Source organism: Phycodurus eques, chromosome 21, assembly GCF_024500275.1.
Source record: "Phycodurus eques isolate BA_2022a chromosome 21, UOR_Pequ_1.1, whole genome shotgun sequence".
Taxonomy (NCBI): Eukaryota; Metazoa; Chordata; class Actinopteri; order Syngnathiformes; family Syngnathidae; genus Phycodurus; species Phycodurus eques.
Genome location: NC_084545.1, coordinates 2,031,538 through 2,052,072, shown reverse-complemented (window position 1 = coordinate 2,052,072; position 20,535 = coordinate 2,031,538). Strand labels below are relative to the sequence as shown.

Sequence of the window (20,535 nt, the reverse complement as noted above, 5' to 3'; positions counted from 1 at the left end):
GAGTGCTTGGACGCAAGTGCTCATGAATCAGAGGAAGCAGCTTTTCAAGATATTTAATCGTGTCATATAAATATCCAGTACAAAATCTCACGTTGTACAAAGCAGAATTGATGGACGCGGGCCCGCCAGGCTACGGCGACACTTTTTCTACGCTCACAGAGACTCCACCACGTTTGTCACCAACGGCCCAACGGCGTCTACACATCGACAAGCACACGTCTACTGGATGGCGCCACCACCACATTTGCGTCGGGGGGGGGGGGGGAGAAGACCTAAGAAAACCAAAATGACCACTTGCTGAAGACTCCACGTTAAAAACGCCGTGTGAGAGATGCGTCACTTCTTCTCGGTTTAGTTTTTCTGTCATTTTGTTGGACCAGAACATCTCCTTAAGGCCGTCATTTTTGTTGTTGTTTTTTTTAACTTGCAGCTGTAGAGCCGAGGATGCACTTTCAGCTCGTTGTTAGATGTTGACAAAGGCTAAAAGCCTGGTTGACGAGCGCTGTTGTGGAAAACGGAGAGCTGCAGTCAGGACGTCGTCACGAGAGACGAACCGCCGCGTTGGCGCGTTCCAGGATGAGCGATCCGTTCCATCGTGTCGGTCTGGTGGTCCGTTTTACGACACTATACCAAAATCATCTACGAGCTGCGTCGTCGTCGGTGAACGATCTGGACGGTCTTCAGGACAGATCCGATGAAATCCACAGAAGCAACATGACTGTAGATTCTAAATCATCCAGGTCACGGTAATCCGTGAAAAGTTGAGTCAAGGCAGATGGAATCTTCTTGCTTGTTGAAGACATTCCACCTTAATCCAAAAGGCTTCTTCAGTAATTTGAGGTGTGGTGTCCTCCTATTTGTCTCAAGTGGGTGTGTCTCCTAGTTTGTGCCTTTTGGATTACAGGTGAAACATCTTCAACGAGCTAGAAGAGCCCAGTTACGTTCATTCAACACAGATGCAACAAAAGTGAATTTTCCCGCTCGCGTTACCGAAGACGCCAGCTTGTTCTTCACATTTGATGACATTGACATCGAGGAGAAAACATTAGCTGGGTTCAGTCGCCCGCTAGATGTGACAAAGTGGACCAGAACTCCCAGCGCCTTTCGGCATGACGACGACGGTACCGCCCCTAAAGGCTAGCGGGCGCTGTGAGATGAAGAAGTTGGAGGTGGCTGTACAGTGTATTGTATCATGTAACTAACGTACACAAGCAGAATATCACAATAGATGCAGCAGGAGTTTGTCGCGGAAACACTGACAAATACACCGCTGCTCAGTGTCCATCGCGGGCAGCGGCGGAAGAAAAACATCGGTAGCTATACGTGGGCGGGGCCTGCACCCGATACCCTAAGACAGGGGGGTCCAAAAGTTTACATCCCTGGCCCACATACAGAAATAATGGAAGGATGCCAGGGCCACTTTGACATTCTTCAACATTAATATGTTAAACATGTAAAACCATTTCCATCCATCAATTATATCGTCTTTATGTGTGTTGTTGTTATTTTTGGAAAAACTCCTGTGTCTGTTGAACATGATAAGGCCATTTTTTGTGCCCCTGCACTGAGCAGCAACCAGATCACATTCTGAAACAAAGCAAGAGCAATCAGTAGCAAACTGAAAATCTTCATTGACACATTAATTTGATCCGTTCACCGCTCTTGAATTAGCTTCATTTACCGGGGTTTTATGAGGGGAAATGTTCTATTTTAGTTGTCAATAATTTCTTTCCGTTTTCGCATGTCTAGGCAATCTCCCTATGAAACCAATTTGTGGGACATACGTCGTAGTCGTCAGGAGTGGGTGTTGGATTCCAACCCACGTTCTACTGCAGAATACTAAAGAGAGAGAAACTTATTTTTTTTCCTGGTGGGAGAAGCGAGTCTGCTCTTTATGGCGCTTATATTATCGCAGAATACAATGTTCTGTTGGTCTCATCTTTTGGGGACCAGTCAAAACTGCTGTCAATATGGGGAACGTTTGGAAAACGGCCGGCAGGGAATGAGTTCGATATTGTTGCGGGCCACGTTAAAAAGGTTTCTGTAGTATTTGCCACGGGCCGCGTAGTTTGGAGACGGCTGCTCTGTCAAAAAAAAAATATTTCTTATCATTCTTTTTTTGTTGTTTTGTTTTGAAAAAGCATTGCTGGCCACCTGGACCGTTATTTGTAGTATATGCCATTTAAAAAAATGGACACCCCTGCCCTAACACTTGACGGGACACACGAGGCCGCTTACGCCTGCTCATGAGGTTTCTTCGTCCGTTTGTCCTCCCGCCGCCTTTGGTCCGGCGGGCCCGATCGGGGCGAGACATCGTTAGGAATCGCGGTCGCTGTCGTCGGCTCCGTACATGTCAGCCAGTTTCTTAAAGCGCGGGCCCCACTCGCTCAGGTAGTCGTAGTCCTGCTCGCCCTCCGTGGTGGCCGACTCCAGCGAGCTGAGCGACTCGGCCACCGAGCCGCTGCCCTCGTAGGCGTAGGTGGCCAGTGAGTCGTAAGGCGGCGCCGTCGGGTTGCTGTCGTTGTCCTGGATCTTCTGGTTGATGAAGTCCCGCACGTCCCCGTTGTTGTCCCGCGTCGAGGAGAGCGCGGGCCGGCGGGCGGGCGGGTAGTAGGCCTCGGGCACGATGTCCCGCCGCTGTTTGCCGTCCTCGATGGCCTCGGGGTTGCGCAGCGTGCCGATGTCGAAGGCCTGCGTGTCCTCCTCGCCGCCGCCCTCGTCGTTGTAGCTGACCACGTTGTCTCGCACGTCCTCCTTGGAGATGATCAGAGGCTCCTTCTTACGCTGCCTCCTCAAGGCGGCGAACAGAACCACGATCACTGCGGGCACAACACAGCAAACTCAGAGCGTTTCGAGTCCCGACGGGCGTTTGTTGATGTGGCGATGGAGCGAGCGCTCACTGATGTTTTGGGACTTTGTAAAGCTGGTGAGCGCAAGGATACATTATGGATTTCTCAGGCTGCTGCTGCTGCTGCTTAACATCACAATCGAACAAAGCATTCGTCTGAGGACTACGACTCAAACAAGGAACCTCTTTGTTCGCTACGGCTACTGCACACAATATCAATATTTGTTGTTTTTTTTTTTAAACTTGTTCTTCCAAGCTTCTGCTCTTAAATCCTGTTCGCACACTAGAAGAGCATACTGGACATGCAGTATGCAGTAATTTTAATTTTAGTATTTTATTTCTACTCTTCGGTCATTTCTAGCTGACGTTAAATCCATCCGCAATTATACAATTATTACTTAAGAACTTTCTTAGCGAATACATTTTGGATGACAAACATTTGAGGGCACGAGATTCTGTTGTACAAAGGTGTATTAGGGCCGGACTGAAAAATATTTATTCTACACATATTCTATATATATATATATATATATATATGAAATAATACTAATAATCGGAATTAGGTTATCTAGAATAAAATGTGTATTTTGTCAAAAGATGTATTTTTTCACGTAACGGTCGTTTTTTGAAGCGGTGAAACGAGTCTTGTGTGTACTCACTGAGCAGGATTATGACGCAAAGCAAGATGGCCACCAGCGCCCCGGTACTGAGTCCCGCCCTGGCCGTGAGCGCCTCGGCGTTGCACAGCTTCATATTGCCTTCACGGTCGCACGTGCACACGCGCACCGTCAGTGTGTTGGTGCTGCTTTGCACAGGGGTCCCGTTGTCCGAGATGACCACCGGCACGTGGTAGATGCTCTTCAGTAGGCTGCTGTAGCTGTTCCTGCGCGTCAGGATCCAGGCCGTGTTGTCTAAAACCATCCCGGGTCAAGACCGTTATGACTAGAAAGGTTCCGGAAACGGAAGAGAAGATGGATGGCGGACTACCTTTATTGTCGCGAACAGAAAAGTTTGCTTTGCCGGCAGCCTCCTGGGCCAGACTGAAGAAGAAACGATGTCCTCCGACCGGCTCGTCTGGGTCTGTGGCGCTCACTGTCTGGATCCTCTGGAACCACAAAGAACACAAGACTACTGGTAAGTCCCCTGGTTAGGAAGGATACAAAAAGAAGTAAGGCCCAGGTTAAGAACGGGTAAGAACAAAGGTAAAAACTAGGGTTGGCGCAATTAACTGATATGACCAGATAGCCATTCATAAAGGTGAGAAATACGACTCTGTAGAATTTACAGAACTGGGCTATGTATGATTTACGTCTACATCAACAAATGTTAACTATTGCATTGTTTCCACATTGTATCGACTTGCATAGCTCCTAAACGGAACTAAATCGTATAAAAGCGTTCCGCCTTTAAAGGTATCGATGTTGAATTGAATTTTGGATCTAGATATGGATCGAATCGGCCTCATCCCAAAGATTTCCAACATTGAAATAAAACCACAGGGGCAGCAGTGTCATGCTATCTTTTACCTATGATGCCAGGCTATGTTTGCGTGCCAGCTTCCACGCTACGATATCCTCCTATGACGTCATGCCGTCATCACACTATCATGTCTTACTATGATTTCAAATGTAACGACTCCAAACATTCAGCAAGCTACAAAGTACAGAGGAAGTCTTGGTGTAACCTGCGACGACGCCAAAGGCTGCGTACTCACCTGATTAGCTTTGGCGTTCTCGCACACAAATGTCTCGTAGTTGGTGGCGAAGGCCGGCGCGTTGTCGTTGACGTCCAGCACTCGGATGTAGACGGACACGCGGCTCATCTGGCGCAGGTTGTCTGGGAAAGGCGCAGCGCGCGCACACAAAAGCAGTAGTAGTCGTTTGGAGGACGTTTCTACGGCGACAACAGCTGTGTGTCCTGTTGTCATTACAGTTCACGATAATACTTGAACAAAATCAACCTTATACAGTGAAGTGCTTTCCGCGGAGGTTGAGCCCTGTCGCCAATAGCGGGAATCCCAAAGTAACTGTATAACTGCCTATAGATGCCACAAGATGGCGGCAAAGCGCTAACTTTGGTCAAAATGAAGCCCCTCAACTCACTTCAGCATAGTTCCTCAGCACCAAAATCATCGGGTGTGCCTAATATTGTGTCTAGACTGTCTGTCTACTGCTCTCGCCTCGAGAAATGTGTACGCTGTGGCGGTTGCAAGTCAAGGTATCACCAACGGAGTATTTTTTTTGGGAACTATTGAACGTGGTGGTTGACTCACTGAACTCGAAGGCGACGACGGAGATGTTGTGCCAGGCGTTCTCCTCGCGGTCCAGCTCCCGCAAGAGGAACACGGAGCCGTTGTTGGCGTGCACGTCGAACACACGGTCCATGTCGGTGTGCCGGTCGATCGAGTACCTGTACCGATTGAGGAAGTGCGTTTTAAAAGTAAGCGTAGGCAAGGCAACAAGGAAGGGAATTTGGGAGAAAGCGAAGTTTTCCCAACTCGGCGGAGCAGAGACTCGAACCGTGAACCTCAGAACTGTGAAGCGAACGTGATAACCACTTACCACGACCGTGCCCACCTTACGATTTGTAGCCAAGCCATTAAAGAGTCACTCTCTTCCATGGCCCGTTTAAAAGGGATTCACGAGACCTCGCCGTTTCTCTCGCCACCGATTCACCAAAAGCGGCAAGAGAGGAAAATACAACGAGAGACGTCTGCACGGAGTCGTCGCAGAAAGGAGAGGCCATGTTTGTCGAGCGCGGCGCAAATTGCTTTTTTGCAAGTCCAAGTGCAGCTTCGCCAAAGACTTCCTCAACACTTCGCTGCCACTTTTAGATGCTTGCAAATTCAAAACAGGACGCTTTAAGTACCGCGCGCACACACACACACACACACTAACAGGTTATGCAGTCCACTTATTTCTATTGTTTTAATTTGAGGGAAAATATGCCTCCAAATTTGCACAACACTTTCAACCACATCACGCCTGACTGGCAAAGTCAGACTCCAGCGTCACCATCCGCGTTGTCGCTCTTTATAAAAGTTAAACTAGTCTGTTAACATTTTAATAGTTGACGCCTACAGCCCCCTTTGCGTCGATAACCGCTTCCACTCGTCCATTAAGCCGAAAGCTTGTGTCGGAGGCTGGAAGAAGCAGCTCTGCGTCAGACTCCGTTTGGAAAACTGAAAAGTCTCAAGTTGTTTGTCATTCTGGTCGTGATAAATGGAGAAAAAAATGTCATTTCAGTAGGAACGTTGCGCCTTCAATGTTAAAGTCAGTGTTTTCCATCCAAATGTGCATCAGTCTGCTGTTTACATCGAGCCAACTACCATTCCGACGAGCGACTAATCTATCGGTTATCGGTCAACCCCACCTACACATTGTTCCACCTATCATCCATCCGTCCAACCATCGACGCCATAATATTAAACATTTAGTCACATTCGAGATCGGAAGATTCGTTTTCGGTTTTTAAGTGATGAAAAAGAGAGAGAACCCCTAAAATATTCGATATTGACAAAGCGGAGACGCCGCTCGTCATCTTCGTAATTGAGATGAGGTCTCGTTGGCACCCTCGTGCCTGGCGGCCCCCCCGTCCCTCCCCTCTCAGCTGCCCCTCCCCCTCCGCCCCCGTTCCTCCTCCTCCAAATGCCACGGGCCAGCTAGCCTGCTGATGATGGCCGATAAAAGAGAATCATATCATATTTGACACCTGCAATAAAGTGCGAGAACTTCAACCTTGAGAGCCAACTCCCTCGGTGCATCATAAAAGGGAAAAAGCCGAGGTGAAGACCGCCGAGTACCCCCTCCCCCCCGCACCCCCTCCACTATTTCCTGAAAAAGTCAGTGAACTACAAGTAAGCCTTGTCCTTCCGAAGCCTCTTTATTTGGGGATACTTTTCTTTTTTTTTTAATGACTCATTGATGCTCTTACCTGTGGTTCACTGAATTGTTATTGAATTATTATTCGACTGAATTCCCCCTTGAGGGATCGTAATTACAATAAATTAAATTATGCACACGAACACTCACAGAACCATCCTGCGTTCGTTTTGCGTCTCTCCTGTCATTTGACGGACACAAAGCAAATATTGCAGTGCTGTCATGTAATCGCGGGGGGTAGCGTTGAGAGTAGATTTACAGAAATGGTGGCTACTAAATGAATAATGTCTTTTTTTTTCAGTTTGGAAGATGAAACGTGAGCTTGCACTCCACCACAGGGACACCTAGGAGAAGTTGCGTCCCGTCGCATCTGGAATAGCGTCCGCGCTTCTGAGAAGGTCTGGGAAGTCTATCAATGGGAATATTTGTACTTGTCCATATAGTTTGTTCCATAATGCAAATAAATCATCGACACTGCCAACAAAAAGGCCTTAACTTAAGCCGAATGAACGCCGTGGGGGGACGATGCATGGCAAATGTGCATAAAGACTCCGCTCCGCTCCAAACTCCATTTGGAAAAGACCAAATTTGTGGATGTGATAGATGAGAAATGTTTCACTTGGTAGCCTGCAGCTTTGTTTTTCAAACACTTTGTCACGCTTTGTCGTGACAATACAATTTGTCGTTGACGAGATGACGTTCAGTCGGAGTTAGCACCTGACAGGGCTGCGCTTGACGTCCGGGTCGGTGGCGCTGACGGATCCGATGACGGCGTTAGGGGCGGCGTCCTCCCGCACCTCCATGACGTAGCTGGCGCGCTCGAACACGGGCGGCTCGTCCACGTCCTCCACCGTGACCTTGATGGACGCCTCGTCCCTGAAGGGCCCCATGGAGAAGAAGCGAGGGTTGACGTGGACGTTCTCCACCTGAACGCGGAGGCTGAATTGACGTTTGCGCTCGAAGTCCAGCGGCTGGAAAAGGAAGCGGGGAAAAAAACAGAAAGTTAGGAATAGTCACTTAGGTGTTGCTTGTAATTGTTGCGGGAAGATCAAATCTGCTTTCTGAACTCCTGGAGAGGAAGCCATCAAAATTCTGTTTGCGGTTTGCTCGGCGACGTTTAATTAAATGCCACACTTGACTTGTTGGCTGCTTGACCTGCCTTCAAAGAGGCACATTAGCTGCAGAACACGCCTGATCCCTGCTACATGTCATCGTTTATGGGCCATTAGCGGCCTGGATGCTAATGTTGCCGTTTTGGACCTTTGTTGTTCATTTGATTTGCAGCATTTAGCTTTGTGCTCAAGGGGAACATTTGTTTTTTTGTTTTTTTTAAATAAACGCATGGGCTACATTATTTGTAGATGAGGTAAAAAAGGCTTACGTAAAATATGTTGTGTTATATGTTAAATAATATAAGTTGCTTATTCTAATGAATAATATATATTTTTGTTTTTATTTATAATTCATTTAATTATAATTAACCAATTACAAAATTATAAAATATATATTTTTTAAATTATACGACGCACTTTTTAATTTGACTAGTATTTTCTATTGTTAAAATGTGTATTTAAAATATTTATTTTTATAATTAAACAATTCTGTCTCATTTTTGAATTATTTTAGTTATTTCAAATGTATGTGTAAAATAGTTTTTGTGTTGTAATATCTTTCATTGTATTTACAATCAATCAGTCAGCAAATTATTTAATGAAATAAATGAGTACACGACCAAATAAAATCCATCCATCCATTTTCTGGACCAAAATAAATATTTTGGGGGGGGGGGGGGGGGGGGGGGGGATAAAATGCCTAAATGAAAGCAATAAATAAAATCCTTTCTTTTAATAATAAAATTCATACTCATTTTAGGTTGTATTCTAATATAATTGTTTTGATTTTCTTTTATTGTGTTATAATTTTAAAAAAATCATTTCTCCAATAAAAAAAATTAAAAAAAACGAGGAAGCACATTGTAATTAACTAATTTGGGGCTACCCCCCCCAAAAAAATTGAAATAAATGCAACAAATATTACAGGACACTTGATAACTTAAATGCTGGGTGGGCCGGATTCATACTTTGCCCACCTTAGTTGAGCCTCTAACAGCGTGACCTCATACCCTCTTTTATTTATTTATTTTTTGTTGCAAAAACCATCTGACAAGCAGATGTCAACACAAGCTCCGTGGTGGAGGTAACCACACAGTGCCTTTATTTGGCAGCTTTCGAGGCCCAGATGGGACTTATTGCCACTCGACGAGCTCGCTTAATTAGCGGGTTGAGATTTAGGGACGCACACGCACACACTCTGGCCGCAGTGCCGCCATGGCAACAGAGGGCAATTACAGCACGGCGCTCTTACAGTACGTCCATTTTTGTGCTTGTCGGGGGATGCGCGAATGTGATTGGCTGACGCACAAACCAAAGCAGTGAGCAGCATGTTGAAGATAAGATGATGCCAAACACAAATGTCTTCCACACTGGGAAAAAGTCAAAAGTTTGGCTTTTTCGTGGCTCATTCCTGACTCGTAACGTGTTCAAGGCACCGATACGGAAATGACGTTTAAATGAGGACGCATCTGGAAAGTATTCACAGTGCTTCACTTTGTCGACTGCAGCCTTATTACAAAATGATTTTAAATGATTTTTTAACCTAACATTCTACACAAAACATCCCATGATGATTTTTCAGTTTTTATTAAAACTGCAACTCAACCATTATTTTAGTAATCGATTAATCTGTCAATTATTTTTTCACTGATTAAGAAAAAAATCGAAATTTCCGTCTTTATTAAAAAAAGCCTGACTTTCACAGTGCTAAAATGTTATACGGGACGAATGATTGATGTCCTCTCGAAAAGGAATTTCAAATTGCATATGGATGCCACAACATGGCAGCAAAGCACTTCAAACGAAGTGCATCCAACACCATGCATCTAGAATGTACGCAATCATGAAGCCATGTCACATAAACGACTATTCAGGAGTTAAAATAGCATTTTCTTTTGCCCCCCACCAAAAAAAAAAAAAAAACCCCACAAAACTGCAAACTCAACACAAACAAATCACCTTCACATGAGGCTCATCAATATTATCATCATGAAACTCACCTTTTGGCATTTACACACGATAATAATAAATGTGGGGGTTGACTGTATAGGCAATTACAATATTTTTTTTGGGGGGTGGGGCATCAATTACTCACAGAATTATCAGATTTCTCTCAGGGCTCGGTCCCTAACCCCCGCAAATACTGAAGGTTCACTGTAAGTCCAGTGAAGGGATGTGACATTTAGTCCCAACCACACCCGCCCGCATCATCACCCACCCACCAACCGATCGTCGCTCACCTTCCTGAGCACGACCACGCCCTCCTGCGTGCTGCGGTTGGTGGCGATGTCGAACATCCCGGGCCCGTCGCTCCCGATGATCCTGTAGTCCATCTCGGCGCTCTCGCCGATGTCGTTGTCCATGGCGCGGATCACGCCCACCACCGAGCCCAGCGCGGTGGTCTCGGGCACTTTGAACTCGTACAGGGCTGAAGAAAAACAAACAAACAAACAAAACAAAAAAAACACTTTTTTTTTTTTTTTTTAAACAAACGGCGGCGGCGCGAGAATAAAACACAGCTGACAGGCTTTAGACGACGGCCGCGTGACGCCCCGGCCCCCCTGCGCCCCCGCCCCACACACGTCAAACCGGTGTTCAATTAGCACACAACAATGCTATCACTTCCTGACAGTCGGCCCGGTGGAACATTCCAAAGTCCCTTTGGTCAGTTTTAATATGTGAATAGATTCACGTTATACATAAAAATACAGGAATTGTCGCTAATGCACAACATTAACATTACTATATTATATGATACAATATGCGAATCGTGTATTTTTACATCTTATTCCGACTCACTCTTAGTGAAGCGCGGCGGATTGTCGTTGACGTCGGCGAGGGTGATGCTGACCGTGGTGGTCCCCGAGAGGCCCCCCATCTGTCCGGCCATGTCTTTAGCCTGGATCACCACTTGGTACTTCTCCTTGACCTCCCGGTCCATTCCCGGCAGCGCCGTCTTGATCAAGCCTAAACACACAAAAAAAAACTAAACTGAATGAATGCATTTTTTTTGACCCAGCATGAGGAGATGTGTGTCGATTTGAAAGTCCTGTTTTGTCTCTCAAGTCATTTTCATCAACAATTATTGCATGGTAGACACACAAGTACTATTGTTTTTTTAGGACAAAAATCAAACAAACAAAAAAAATCATATTATTTAAATGTTTTTTTGTATTTTTTTGAAAAAAAATGAAGTATTATTTTCTGGGAATAAAAAATGTATTTTCCAAAGGAAATAAAGTATTTTTAGAAATAAATCATTATTTTTCAGGGGTAAAATGTATTTTTCAAGCAAAAAAAAAATGAACAAATATATTTATAAAAAATTAAGAGGTCTGATTTTCAGATTTAAAAAAAAACAACATTTTCTGGGGAAAAGAATGATTCATTTGATGCTTGCTTTCCGTGTTTGGTGAACTCCTGCATAGTCGCAAACTTTTTGGGGGAACCTCTGTTCGCTGTAAAACCTATTCACTGCTTTGTGCTCATGCCAAAGCCATGTCTAATATAAAAAAAAATACTTTGCTGCCAGCTGGTTCCATCTTAGTGCCAAGGAACTATGTTAAACTCAAGGAAGGCACTTCATTAATCAGGCCATAGCGTCATCAAACAGAATAAAAAGGTTTGCTGCCATTTTGTGGCATTTATAGGCAATTAGAAACCTTTCTGGTTAGGCATCAATTACTCGCAGATTTTACATTATCTAAAGAAATTATTTTATTAAATCTGTGGAAGTTGTTGCAAGTTAATACTGTGTGTGTGTGTGGGGTAGGGGGGGGGGTCCTGTTTCAAAGTTAGAAAGGGAGAAAAAACAAAAAGCATAACTTTTTCTACAAGTGAAGGGGAACAAATCGATTAAAATGAGAAATAAGATTCTTGTGCAATATTTTACTTCAAGGCGTTATCTCCCAGCCCTGATAATAATAACAATAATAAACAGAATATAAATTCCGGTCATAGTGAATTGTTGGCCGCGTCGTCCCCTGCAGTGCAACTGACGGCGGCCTCATAACGCGTCATCGTAAAGATAATGAACTTCCTTCCCGGCGCATCAAACATCCCAGCGCGCACCTCAAAATAGTCGCCCGGAATTAACGACGTTTCAGCGAGGAGATTTATGCGCCACGTAATGAAGTCGCCGAGACGCCGCCGCCATTACCGCCAAGCGAGCGCTTCTCGGTGCTCCTTTAATTCAGCGGTCGTCTGCGAGTGATCGATGCGCCTCGTTATGAGGCTCGTTTTCACAAATTAGGATTTCTGATCGTTAATTACTTTTTTAATTGTCCAAAAAAAAAGTAGCGTAGAGTTCAGCAAATGTGACCTGCATGTGTTAAACGAAGAATTAAAGAGTGTGCGGACGATATTTTATTAACCTGTCAAAAGAAAAAGTCTTTTACTTTGATTTTGTAAAATCTAAACTTTTTTTCCCGATTTTAATTGATTATTATTATATATATTTTTTTATATATATACTTGTATAAAAAGCTAATAATTTGGGATTCACCGATATCAGAATCGGTACGCATAAAAATGATCCGATACCGCACTCACCGATATCGCAAACAAATATAATCAATGCCGGCTCGCTGCTCAGTGTAACCGCCACTTTTATTTACACGCGCATTGACGCAAATGCTGCTACACTTTGAAAATGGAACTGAGTATTTTAGTTTATTTTGTTCTGTACAGTATTCAATTGACCTAGCACGCATTTTTTTGAGGATGTGGGAGGAAACCGGAATGCCCGGAGAAAACCCACGCAGGCACGGGGAGAACATGCAAACGCCACACAGGCGACGCCGGGATTTGAACCCCGGTCCTCACAACTGTGAGGCAGATGTGCTAACCAGTCATTCACAGTTCCGCCCGAACAATATTTGACTAAAATAAAACAAATAAACTCAAAACTAATCATTAAATGGATTAATAAACTAAATGTAACATAATTGAAAATATAAAAATAACATCATCAAGAATATCAAAACTTTGTGAGCGTCCAGGAGTGAAGTAACATTTGTTGCCAAACAGCGGTAATATGAAGTAATTATGGCGGTAACATGCGATGTGCAGCCGTGTGTGTGTGGCTCATGTCAGTTTACGCGTCACATGTGGCCTCAAACATATTAACGCTAATCCACACGCTAATCTGCAAATGGATTTTTTTTTTTTTTTTTTTTTACATTTTGTAAAGTCCTTTTGTTTGAACATCAGGATGGGTGGGATCCAGAGCGCACATTAATGATTAAAAGTAGCAAGCTGCGATGTTTTAGCCTCGCTCATTTCACTCTTGTGCGTCTGCTCCAAATCCCCAACATGACCTCCTCGCCCACCCGCGGGCCGCCATTTTGGCTCTCCTTAAAGAAACATGCTACCTACTTTTGAGCCCCACCGCTTACTTATTTCTTCATTATTATTATTATTATTATTATATTATTATTATTATTAGCGGTAGTATTAGAAAAGAAAACAGCACAGTGAAACTGCAATTCCCTTGAGGGTGACAAAAATCTAAATTATATTCAGAAAATGTATGTATTTATTTATTATATGATTATTTTATAGTTATAGTACATGAAGAAAAACAAAAGTCTGTAACAATGTAAAAAAAAGAGATACACATTTCTTTAAAAAAAATGGATGATAAATAACAACAATCATAATTTAAATGAAAGCATTTACTGTACTTTTCAATAATTCTATCAATATTTGTGATTTACTAGCATCCATTATCTTGCAATTGTTTTAATCTCTCTCTGACAAATACGCAGAATTGCTCGGGGATAATAACCATAATAGAGTAAATAATAATAAAAAAAGTGAATTTAAATTTATATATGTTAAAAATATTTCAAAGAAAAAGGATGATAAAGAACAATAGTCCTAAATAATCCATAATGAAATGAAAACTTTTGTTATTTTAATAAATTATATCAATAGTTATGATTGAGTATAATCCATTTTCATTCAGATATGTTCATGTTTCTTATTTATGCAGAATTAAAAAAACAACAACAACTTAAAATAATAATTGTGGTATTTTGTATGATTGTTTGGTGTTTGGTTTATAAAAATGTCATGTGCAATCAAAGTGAATCTTTTTCCACTGGGCTGCACAAACGGAGACAAATGCGAAGACACGGACCAGTTTCGGGGTCGATGGAGAAGTAGGGCTGCCCCTCCAGGATGCTGTAGACCACCTTGGCGCTGTTCCCGTAGGTGGAGTCGTCGGCATCCAGGGCCGTCACCTGGATGACGGGCGTGCCTGCGGGGGCGGAGCAAAGGAGACTTCAGCGGCTGTCGTCCATTTTGCTCGGCAGAACAAGCTCGTCCATGAAATTGTTTTCGTGCAATGCCGACAGTCGATTTTCTTCATTTGGTAGCGTTGCTCTTAGCTTGCCTCCGGTATGCTTATGTGCATGCTATATATTTTTTTTGTCCAATTAGATTGTAGCCTACATGTGTTGCTATGTCAATCTAGTCTGCACTGGGTCTTCGCAATCACATGTGCTGGCCGATAGAACTTCCAAAACTTTTACGGTTTCACAATTCCTAATCCTGTTTTGAAACTCTAACCCTGTTTTGCTACCCTAATTTGAAACCCTAACCATTTTTGAAACCCTACTTTGAAAGCCTAACCAGACTTTGAAATCCTAACCCCGTTTGAAACCCTACTTTGAAAGCCTTACTCAGTTTTGTAGCGATCTGCACACGTTAATACATTTAATAAACAACTTCTCTGGTGAGTATGATGTATTTTATATTGATATTTGTTTTTTTTTGGTCACGTTTTGTAGATAAATATTGATTGTGAAGTACTCCAGATGATGTACATGGCACTGGTGCGAACTGTTATACTGCGTTTTTGAAATTATTGATAGTTTGTATCATTGCGACGTGACATTGGTGTTATTAAGTGGGGTAAGTTCCCACGGAAGGACCAGCTAGCAAGTGCAGTTAGCTAAGTGCTAGCACCGGCGTGTTGACTCATTATGCGCGCCGACAAATTAATTGAGGGGAAACATTTAATGGGTGAGAAGTGCAAAAATAGAACAATGCTCATTTGTTGAGGCTGCAAGCGCATCCATCAGGCGAGATGCTATTATGCTAATACGACACGTGCTAATTTCAGTGTTGTGGTGACATCACACCTTGGCTTGTTGCCACAGAAACCAGTGAGCAACACCTTTTAATTGACTTTGCTTTATGAAGTACTCTAATATGAGAGCGTGTCAAGGAAAAGTCAGCACTTTCATCTTGCATCTTTCATTTTTTCGCACTCATGTGTACCTAATGACGTGTCCAGTGAGTGTGTAAAAAGTAAAAGGTGTGGAAAAAAAAGATTTTAATCATAAAATAGTAATTCATTTTCATGTTTTAGTTAATTATTCATATTTATAATTATAATTAAAGCACCCGTTGTTTAATTGAGTAAATAACCAAATGTATATGTAAAAGTCTTTATCAAATACATAAATTGTTTATTTCATCAATATTTGTTCTTGTTTAATTTAAAATAAATAAATTCACCAATTATTGAAAAAATAAATCAATACATGTTAAATTTATATGTAAAATGGTTCATTCGACTATCGATTTGATTATGTATGGTAAATACATTCACCAATGATTTAATAAATGCAATATTAAATTTACATGTTAAATTGTTTATCTTTAAAATATTTTACATATGTTTTTCTTGTATTATTCACAATAAATAAATTAACTGATTACTTCATCAAATTAGTACTCCCCAACACAGAAGTTGAAAATCTGCTGAGAATGATAATTTTGGTTTGGTTTTAATGATCTTATTGCTAAGTTATTGATGAATAATATTCACGTTGTTGTTGTTCATAAAGATGCAGTGCAGTTAGCCTTGTCGCAAACAACCAGCTTGCACATCAACGACTCGCGTGTGAGTAAACAAGACGGACGATAGCAGTTAGCCTCGTTGCTTGAGCCTCATGCTAAGCTAACGCCAGCCAGCGTGTCAATGACTTTCGCATGAGTAAATGGTCGGGACGATAGCAGTTAGCCTCATCACTACCAAATATAATCCTCACGCTATGCTAACGATGAGCTAGCACACAGTGACTTGCATGTGCGGAAACAAGATGGACGATAGCTGTTAGCCTCTTTGCTAACAACAATGATCCTCATGCTAAGCTAACAACCAGCTAGTGAATCATTGACTTCACTAGCTTCACTAGGGCTGCGACAAACGATTTTTAAAATAATCGATGAATCTGTAGATTATTTTTTCAATTAATTTCCATCCCTTTATCTAAAACCAGGACAAGTGACTGGCATGCTAGTTGTTCATTAGGTTAGCATGAAGACCATTGTTGTTAGCAACGAGGCTAACCGCTATCATCCATCCTCTTACCTTGTACACGGAATTACGATGTAGGGATTTGTCGAAGACTTTTTAGTGAACTATATGAAGCGCTGAAGACAAAGTGGATCATTTCCTTACCGATGTCGGCCATTTCGGGCACCCTGGCGACGTACGGGTCTTTGGTGAAGCGCGGCTCGTTGTCGTTGATGTCGTGGATCTTGATGATGAAGTCGGACTCGCCCTCCAGGGCCTCGTTGGTGAAGCGGTTGACGGCCTTGGCGTGCAGCATGTAGTACGCCTTCTCCTCGCGGTCCAGGCGCTTGGTGGCGTGGATGTCGCCCGACTTCTCGTCAATCTTGAACAGCGTGCCCGCGCCCTCGCCCGTCAGCACGTAGAGCACGCTGCCGTCCTCGCGGTCCGAGTCCGAGTGGAGCTGAGGGGAAGACGACAGCGCTGTCACTCCTTCTGAAAACCGTCATTTCAAACACTCACCCTGCCTTAAAACCCTGCTTTGAAACCTTAACCAAAGTTCGAGCCCCTCGACGCCCGACAAAAGAAACGTCCCGGAAATCACAAGGTCGTTCGCGAGGCCGCCATAATCCACGGCTTGCTTCCCGCCAATCCGTTTCTACCAGAAATAAAAATTTTTTTTTTTTTTTTTTTTTTTTTTTTTTATAAAAGTGTCACAGCTGGAGAGGCGTTACGTAACCGCCTGATGACATGATACTAGTCAGGCAAAACTGAGCACAAGTTGACATCTGCGTGCTACTAGTACGACTAGTGAAGTGCAGGACGTTAACAAGTAGAATTTTATGATATCAATAGTAGAACGCTGTTGTCAACTAGTGCACAGTTTCGCATCACTAGTAGTATGTATTTGGTCTACTAGTCAAAGTTATTCCACTCGTGTGCAGAAATGTCATACGTTTCATGACAAAACAATTCAGAAGTGGGGAAAAAAATATTTTCAGCAAAAGCTGTATTTTTCCACAAACAGTTATTTTTTTTGTTTGTTTTTGAGAAGAGAAAAAAAATATGATTTTTTTTTGAAAATATGTATTTTTCAAGGTTTTTAAAAATACAGTCAAGCAATAAATATATAAAGAGAGAGAAAAAACAGATCATTTCACAGTCCTATTGATAGATGAAATTGTTTTTAGGAAAAATATCCCAAAACTTTTTTTTGAGAGTTTTTCTGCATTTTGGAGAAAAAGTCATATTTGCATCGCAAAAAAAGTTCTTTTTAAAGAAAAAATTAGTTGGATTTCTCAAATGAATTACATTTTTATATTTTGGAGAAAGAAAATTTTGGGGGCAAAAAAAGAAAAGTACAAAAAAAACATTTTCTGATGAGAGAAAATATTTTTCAAGCACAAAGTCAATCTTGTGAACGAAAATTTGGGGCAAGCACATTGATAATTTATTGATCCTTAGAAAATGTTAGACCTCAAATCGATTGGATCAACAGAATCTTTCCGATCACATGGGACTTTAGTTTTTCCGTTTGAACAGAAAAGGCGTAAGCACTTGAGGTGCATTGTGAAAACGTGGCCTCGCGTTTCAGCGTTCTGTTCGCTGAAGCGCCGGCCATCTTACATCTGCGCGGCCCGACGTAGCCGGCGGCCATCTTGGTTTGGGAAACGAAGCGACCCCCGAGCGCGCCAACCGTTAGCGGCCGATCGATGGAGCCGTGCCCGGCCGGGACGATGGCATCGGAAAGGGGGTGGGAGGGTGTCGGCGCGGGGGGTGGGTGGGGGGTGGGGGTGGGTGGCGCTCGGGGCAATTAGCCAGTTAGCCTGGCGGGCCTTGTGTCCTGGCCCGTGGAGAAGTGCTCGGCTGCATCGGAGTGTCCAGATGGTCGCCTCGCGAGCGAGCAATGTGTGTTGATGTGTGAAGTGAACAGCGCGCACTTAAAGGTGCAATCTCCTTCTTTTTGTTTTGCTGCTAAAGTGTACATCCGCTCGCTCGCTCGCTTGCTTGCTTCATTGTTCTGTGTGGGGAAACGAGAAGATAAGCAAAGTATTTGTTGGGGATGTTGGATTGACTGGAGGAAGAAATGTGATGAAGGTTTGATTGTGTACAGATTTTTTTACCATGAAACTAAGAGCTTTAACCAGAAGCTCTTTGCGCCATTTTGAAGCAATTTGAACCATAGGGAATGATGTCAATGAAAGGAATAATTTGAGTCTTGTAAGAAGCTAATGCCAATGTTTTCGGAATGCAGGAAGAAGCCAGAGCACCCTAAGGAAAGCCACATAAGCACAACGAGAACACGCAAACTGCACGCAGCAAGACCCGGATTCGAACCCTTGACCTCAGAACGGTGAGACCGATGTGCTACCCACTCAAACACCGTGCTGCCCACTGTTGATTTATAAACCTAAAAACAACGAAAGACTCGAGTGTAATTGATCACCACCACAAATGTTTGTTCAGGAGAAAAAAATGACTTTTGATAATAAAATAAATAAATCAATAAATAAATAGTGTGTTTTTGATAAAAGTTTTATTTCTGTAGAACTATGGGGTGTACAAAAAGTAATATTGTATATTTGTTTATCGGAAAACAAAAAAAGAAAACGTATTTTTAAAATTCTTAATTTTGGGCGGAAATTTTATTCAAAATAAATAAAAATAATGACATATTTCTTTGTCTGTGGGGGAAAGTATAGTTTTTTGTAAGAATGCTTTTTTTGGTTTGTTGCAAAAATTCATATTTTTCACACCAAAAAGTATTTTTTTGTCAAGAAGAAAGTGTATTTGTTTTCGGAAACAGTTTTTTTAAGAAAAAGAAAGTAATATATATTTGGTTAAAATAAAATGTATTTTCTTAATAGGCTTGATTAAAAAAAATAATAATAATAAATTAAGGGGAAATAAAAAATAAAAAATCTCTCCCCCGAAAAACATTTTCAAGCAAAAGCTTGTCGAGGTAATCGTTTGATGCTCACTGAATTGAGCTTTCACGTAACGGCAATATTTTTTTGTGGAACAAAAGTATATTCTAAACATTTGTCACTGAGTTAATCTCGGTTGAAACCAAGAATTCCAAAAATTGGAAGCCTAATTTCCCGAGGCGCCGGAATCGCCAGCTTCTGCTAATGTGCAGTTTGATCGCGCAAGGTCAAAGATCATGGGGGGGAAAAAAAGACGATGTCATTATGTTCTTTCTGATATTAATATCACATCGGATCGCGGGGGTGATGCGCCGCAAAGCACATGAGCGTTATTAAAAGTGAGCGCCCGCCCCGCGTCCCCGTTGACTCACCCACCCCTGCCCTCCTCGCACACATGATGATGACGATGATGTTTTAAACCATTCACTATCCATTTATATAACAACTAAATTATTCCAATGTTATGCATCTTATAGCGTATATATACTATCTCTCTATCCATCCATCCATCCATCCATCTATGCTGATGAGAAAGATGATGTCGATGTGCTGCGGGGGGTTGCCATGGAGCAGGTAGAGTCGAGTGGGGCCTGCACCATATTGTTTGTTCCGTGCCAAGACGAGCAGCTGGTACTCCGCCACTCCACTACTCACACACACACACACACACACACACACACACACACACACACACACACACGCACGCACGCACGCACGCACACGCACGCTCGCTTTGGGCCGTCACAAGACATGGACGTCTTCGCTACAGCCGCTGAGTCATGCGGCACTCGCAAGCTGATTGCGCCCGTGCTCATCCGCTTTCAGCCCACCCAACCGCGGATGGCAACTTGGAACTTTTGTTGCTCGATGTAGCGACTTTTCCGGAATACCCCCGCAAAATCGCACCCAGCGACAAATTTAGCTGCAGTGGTAGCTCGACTCGTTCCGTGATCAAGCTCGCCCCCCACCCCCACCATGAAATTAATTGAAACACTACGTTTGTGTTAACATGGTTTTAATAAAGAAAAATAGCAATTTGTTGTAAAATATAACAAAAAAATATAAAACATCATCAAATGGAATGTAAAGTCATATTTATCTTACTGTTACCAAATCAACAGAAAACATCAAATTGCTTGCTAAACAAAATCATTTTGTAAAAACGTTCAAATATGACAGGCTACCATGCTAACAGGCTAATGATATCTACAGCTCTGGGGAAAATAGAAAACAAATCAAAATAATGCTGGACCTTTTTTGGTATTTTGACTAATTTTTAAGTATTCTGGAAAGAAATGCTCTAAATGACGATATTTGTGTTTCTATTTTGGGGGCGACACTCTAAATAATTGTAATTCATAAATGTAATTAAAATAATGTTTATTTTACTCAAACATGTTCCTATGAATAGCAAATTCAGACAAACTGATCATTTTGAGGCAGTCTCTGCATATATAAG

General features: G+C 42.6%; 1 protein-coding gene across 1 annotated transcript in view; it reads right to left on the bottom strand.

Moving 5' to 3' along the window:
- Window positions 1-38: 38 nt before the first annotated feature.
- The window catches only part of LOC133396717 (cadherin-6-like), a 50,770-nt gene continuing 30,273 nt past the window's right edge, over window positions 39-20,535 (bottom strand). The window contains exons 3-12 of the mRNA XM_061666841.1: window positions 16,318-16,612; window positions 13,984-14,103; window positions 10,641-10,808; window positions 10,082-10,269; window positions 7,447-7,700; window positions 5,121-5,257; window positions 4,563-4,684; window positions 3,836-3,953; window positions 3,508-3,759; window positions 39-2,819 (exon numbers count right to left, since the gene is read on the bottom strand). Coding sequence (XP_061522825.1) covers window positions 2,317-2,819; window positions 3,508-3,759; window positions 3,836-3,953; window positions 4,563-4,684; window positions 5,121-5,257; window positions 7,447-7,700; window positions 10,082-10,269; window positions 10,641-10,808; window positions 13,984-14,103; window positions 16,318-16,612 — 2,157 coding nt within the window. The 3' untranslated portion in view covers window positions 39-2,316. The remainder of the gene's footprint in view (window positions 2,820-3,507; window positions 3,760-3,835; window positions 3,954-4,562; window positions 4,685-5,120; window positions 5,258-7,446; window positions 7,701-10,081; window positions 10,270-10,640; window positions 10,809-13,983; window positions 14,104-16,317; window positions 16,613-20,535) is intronic.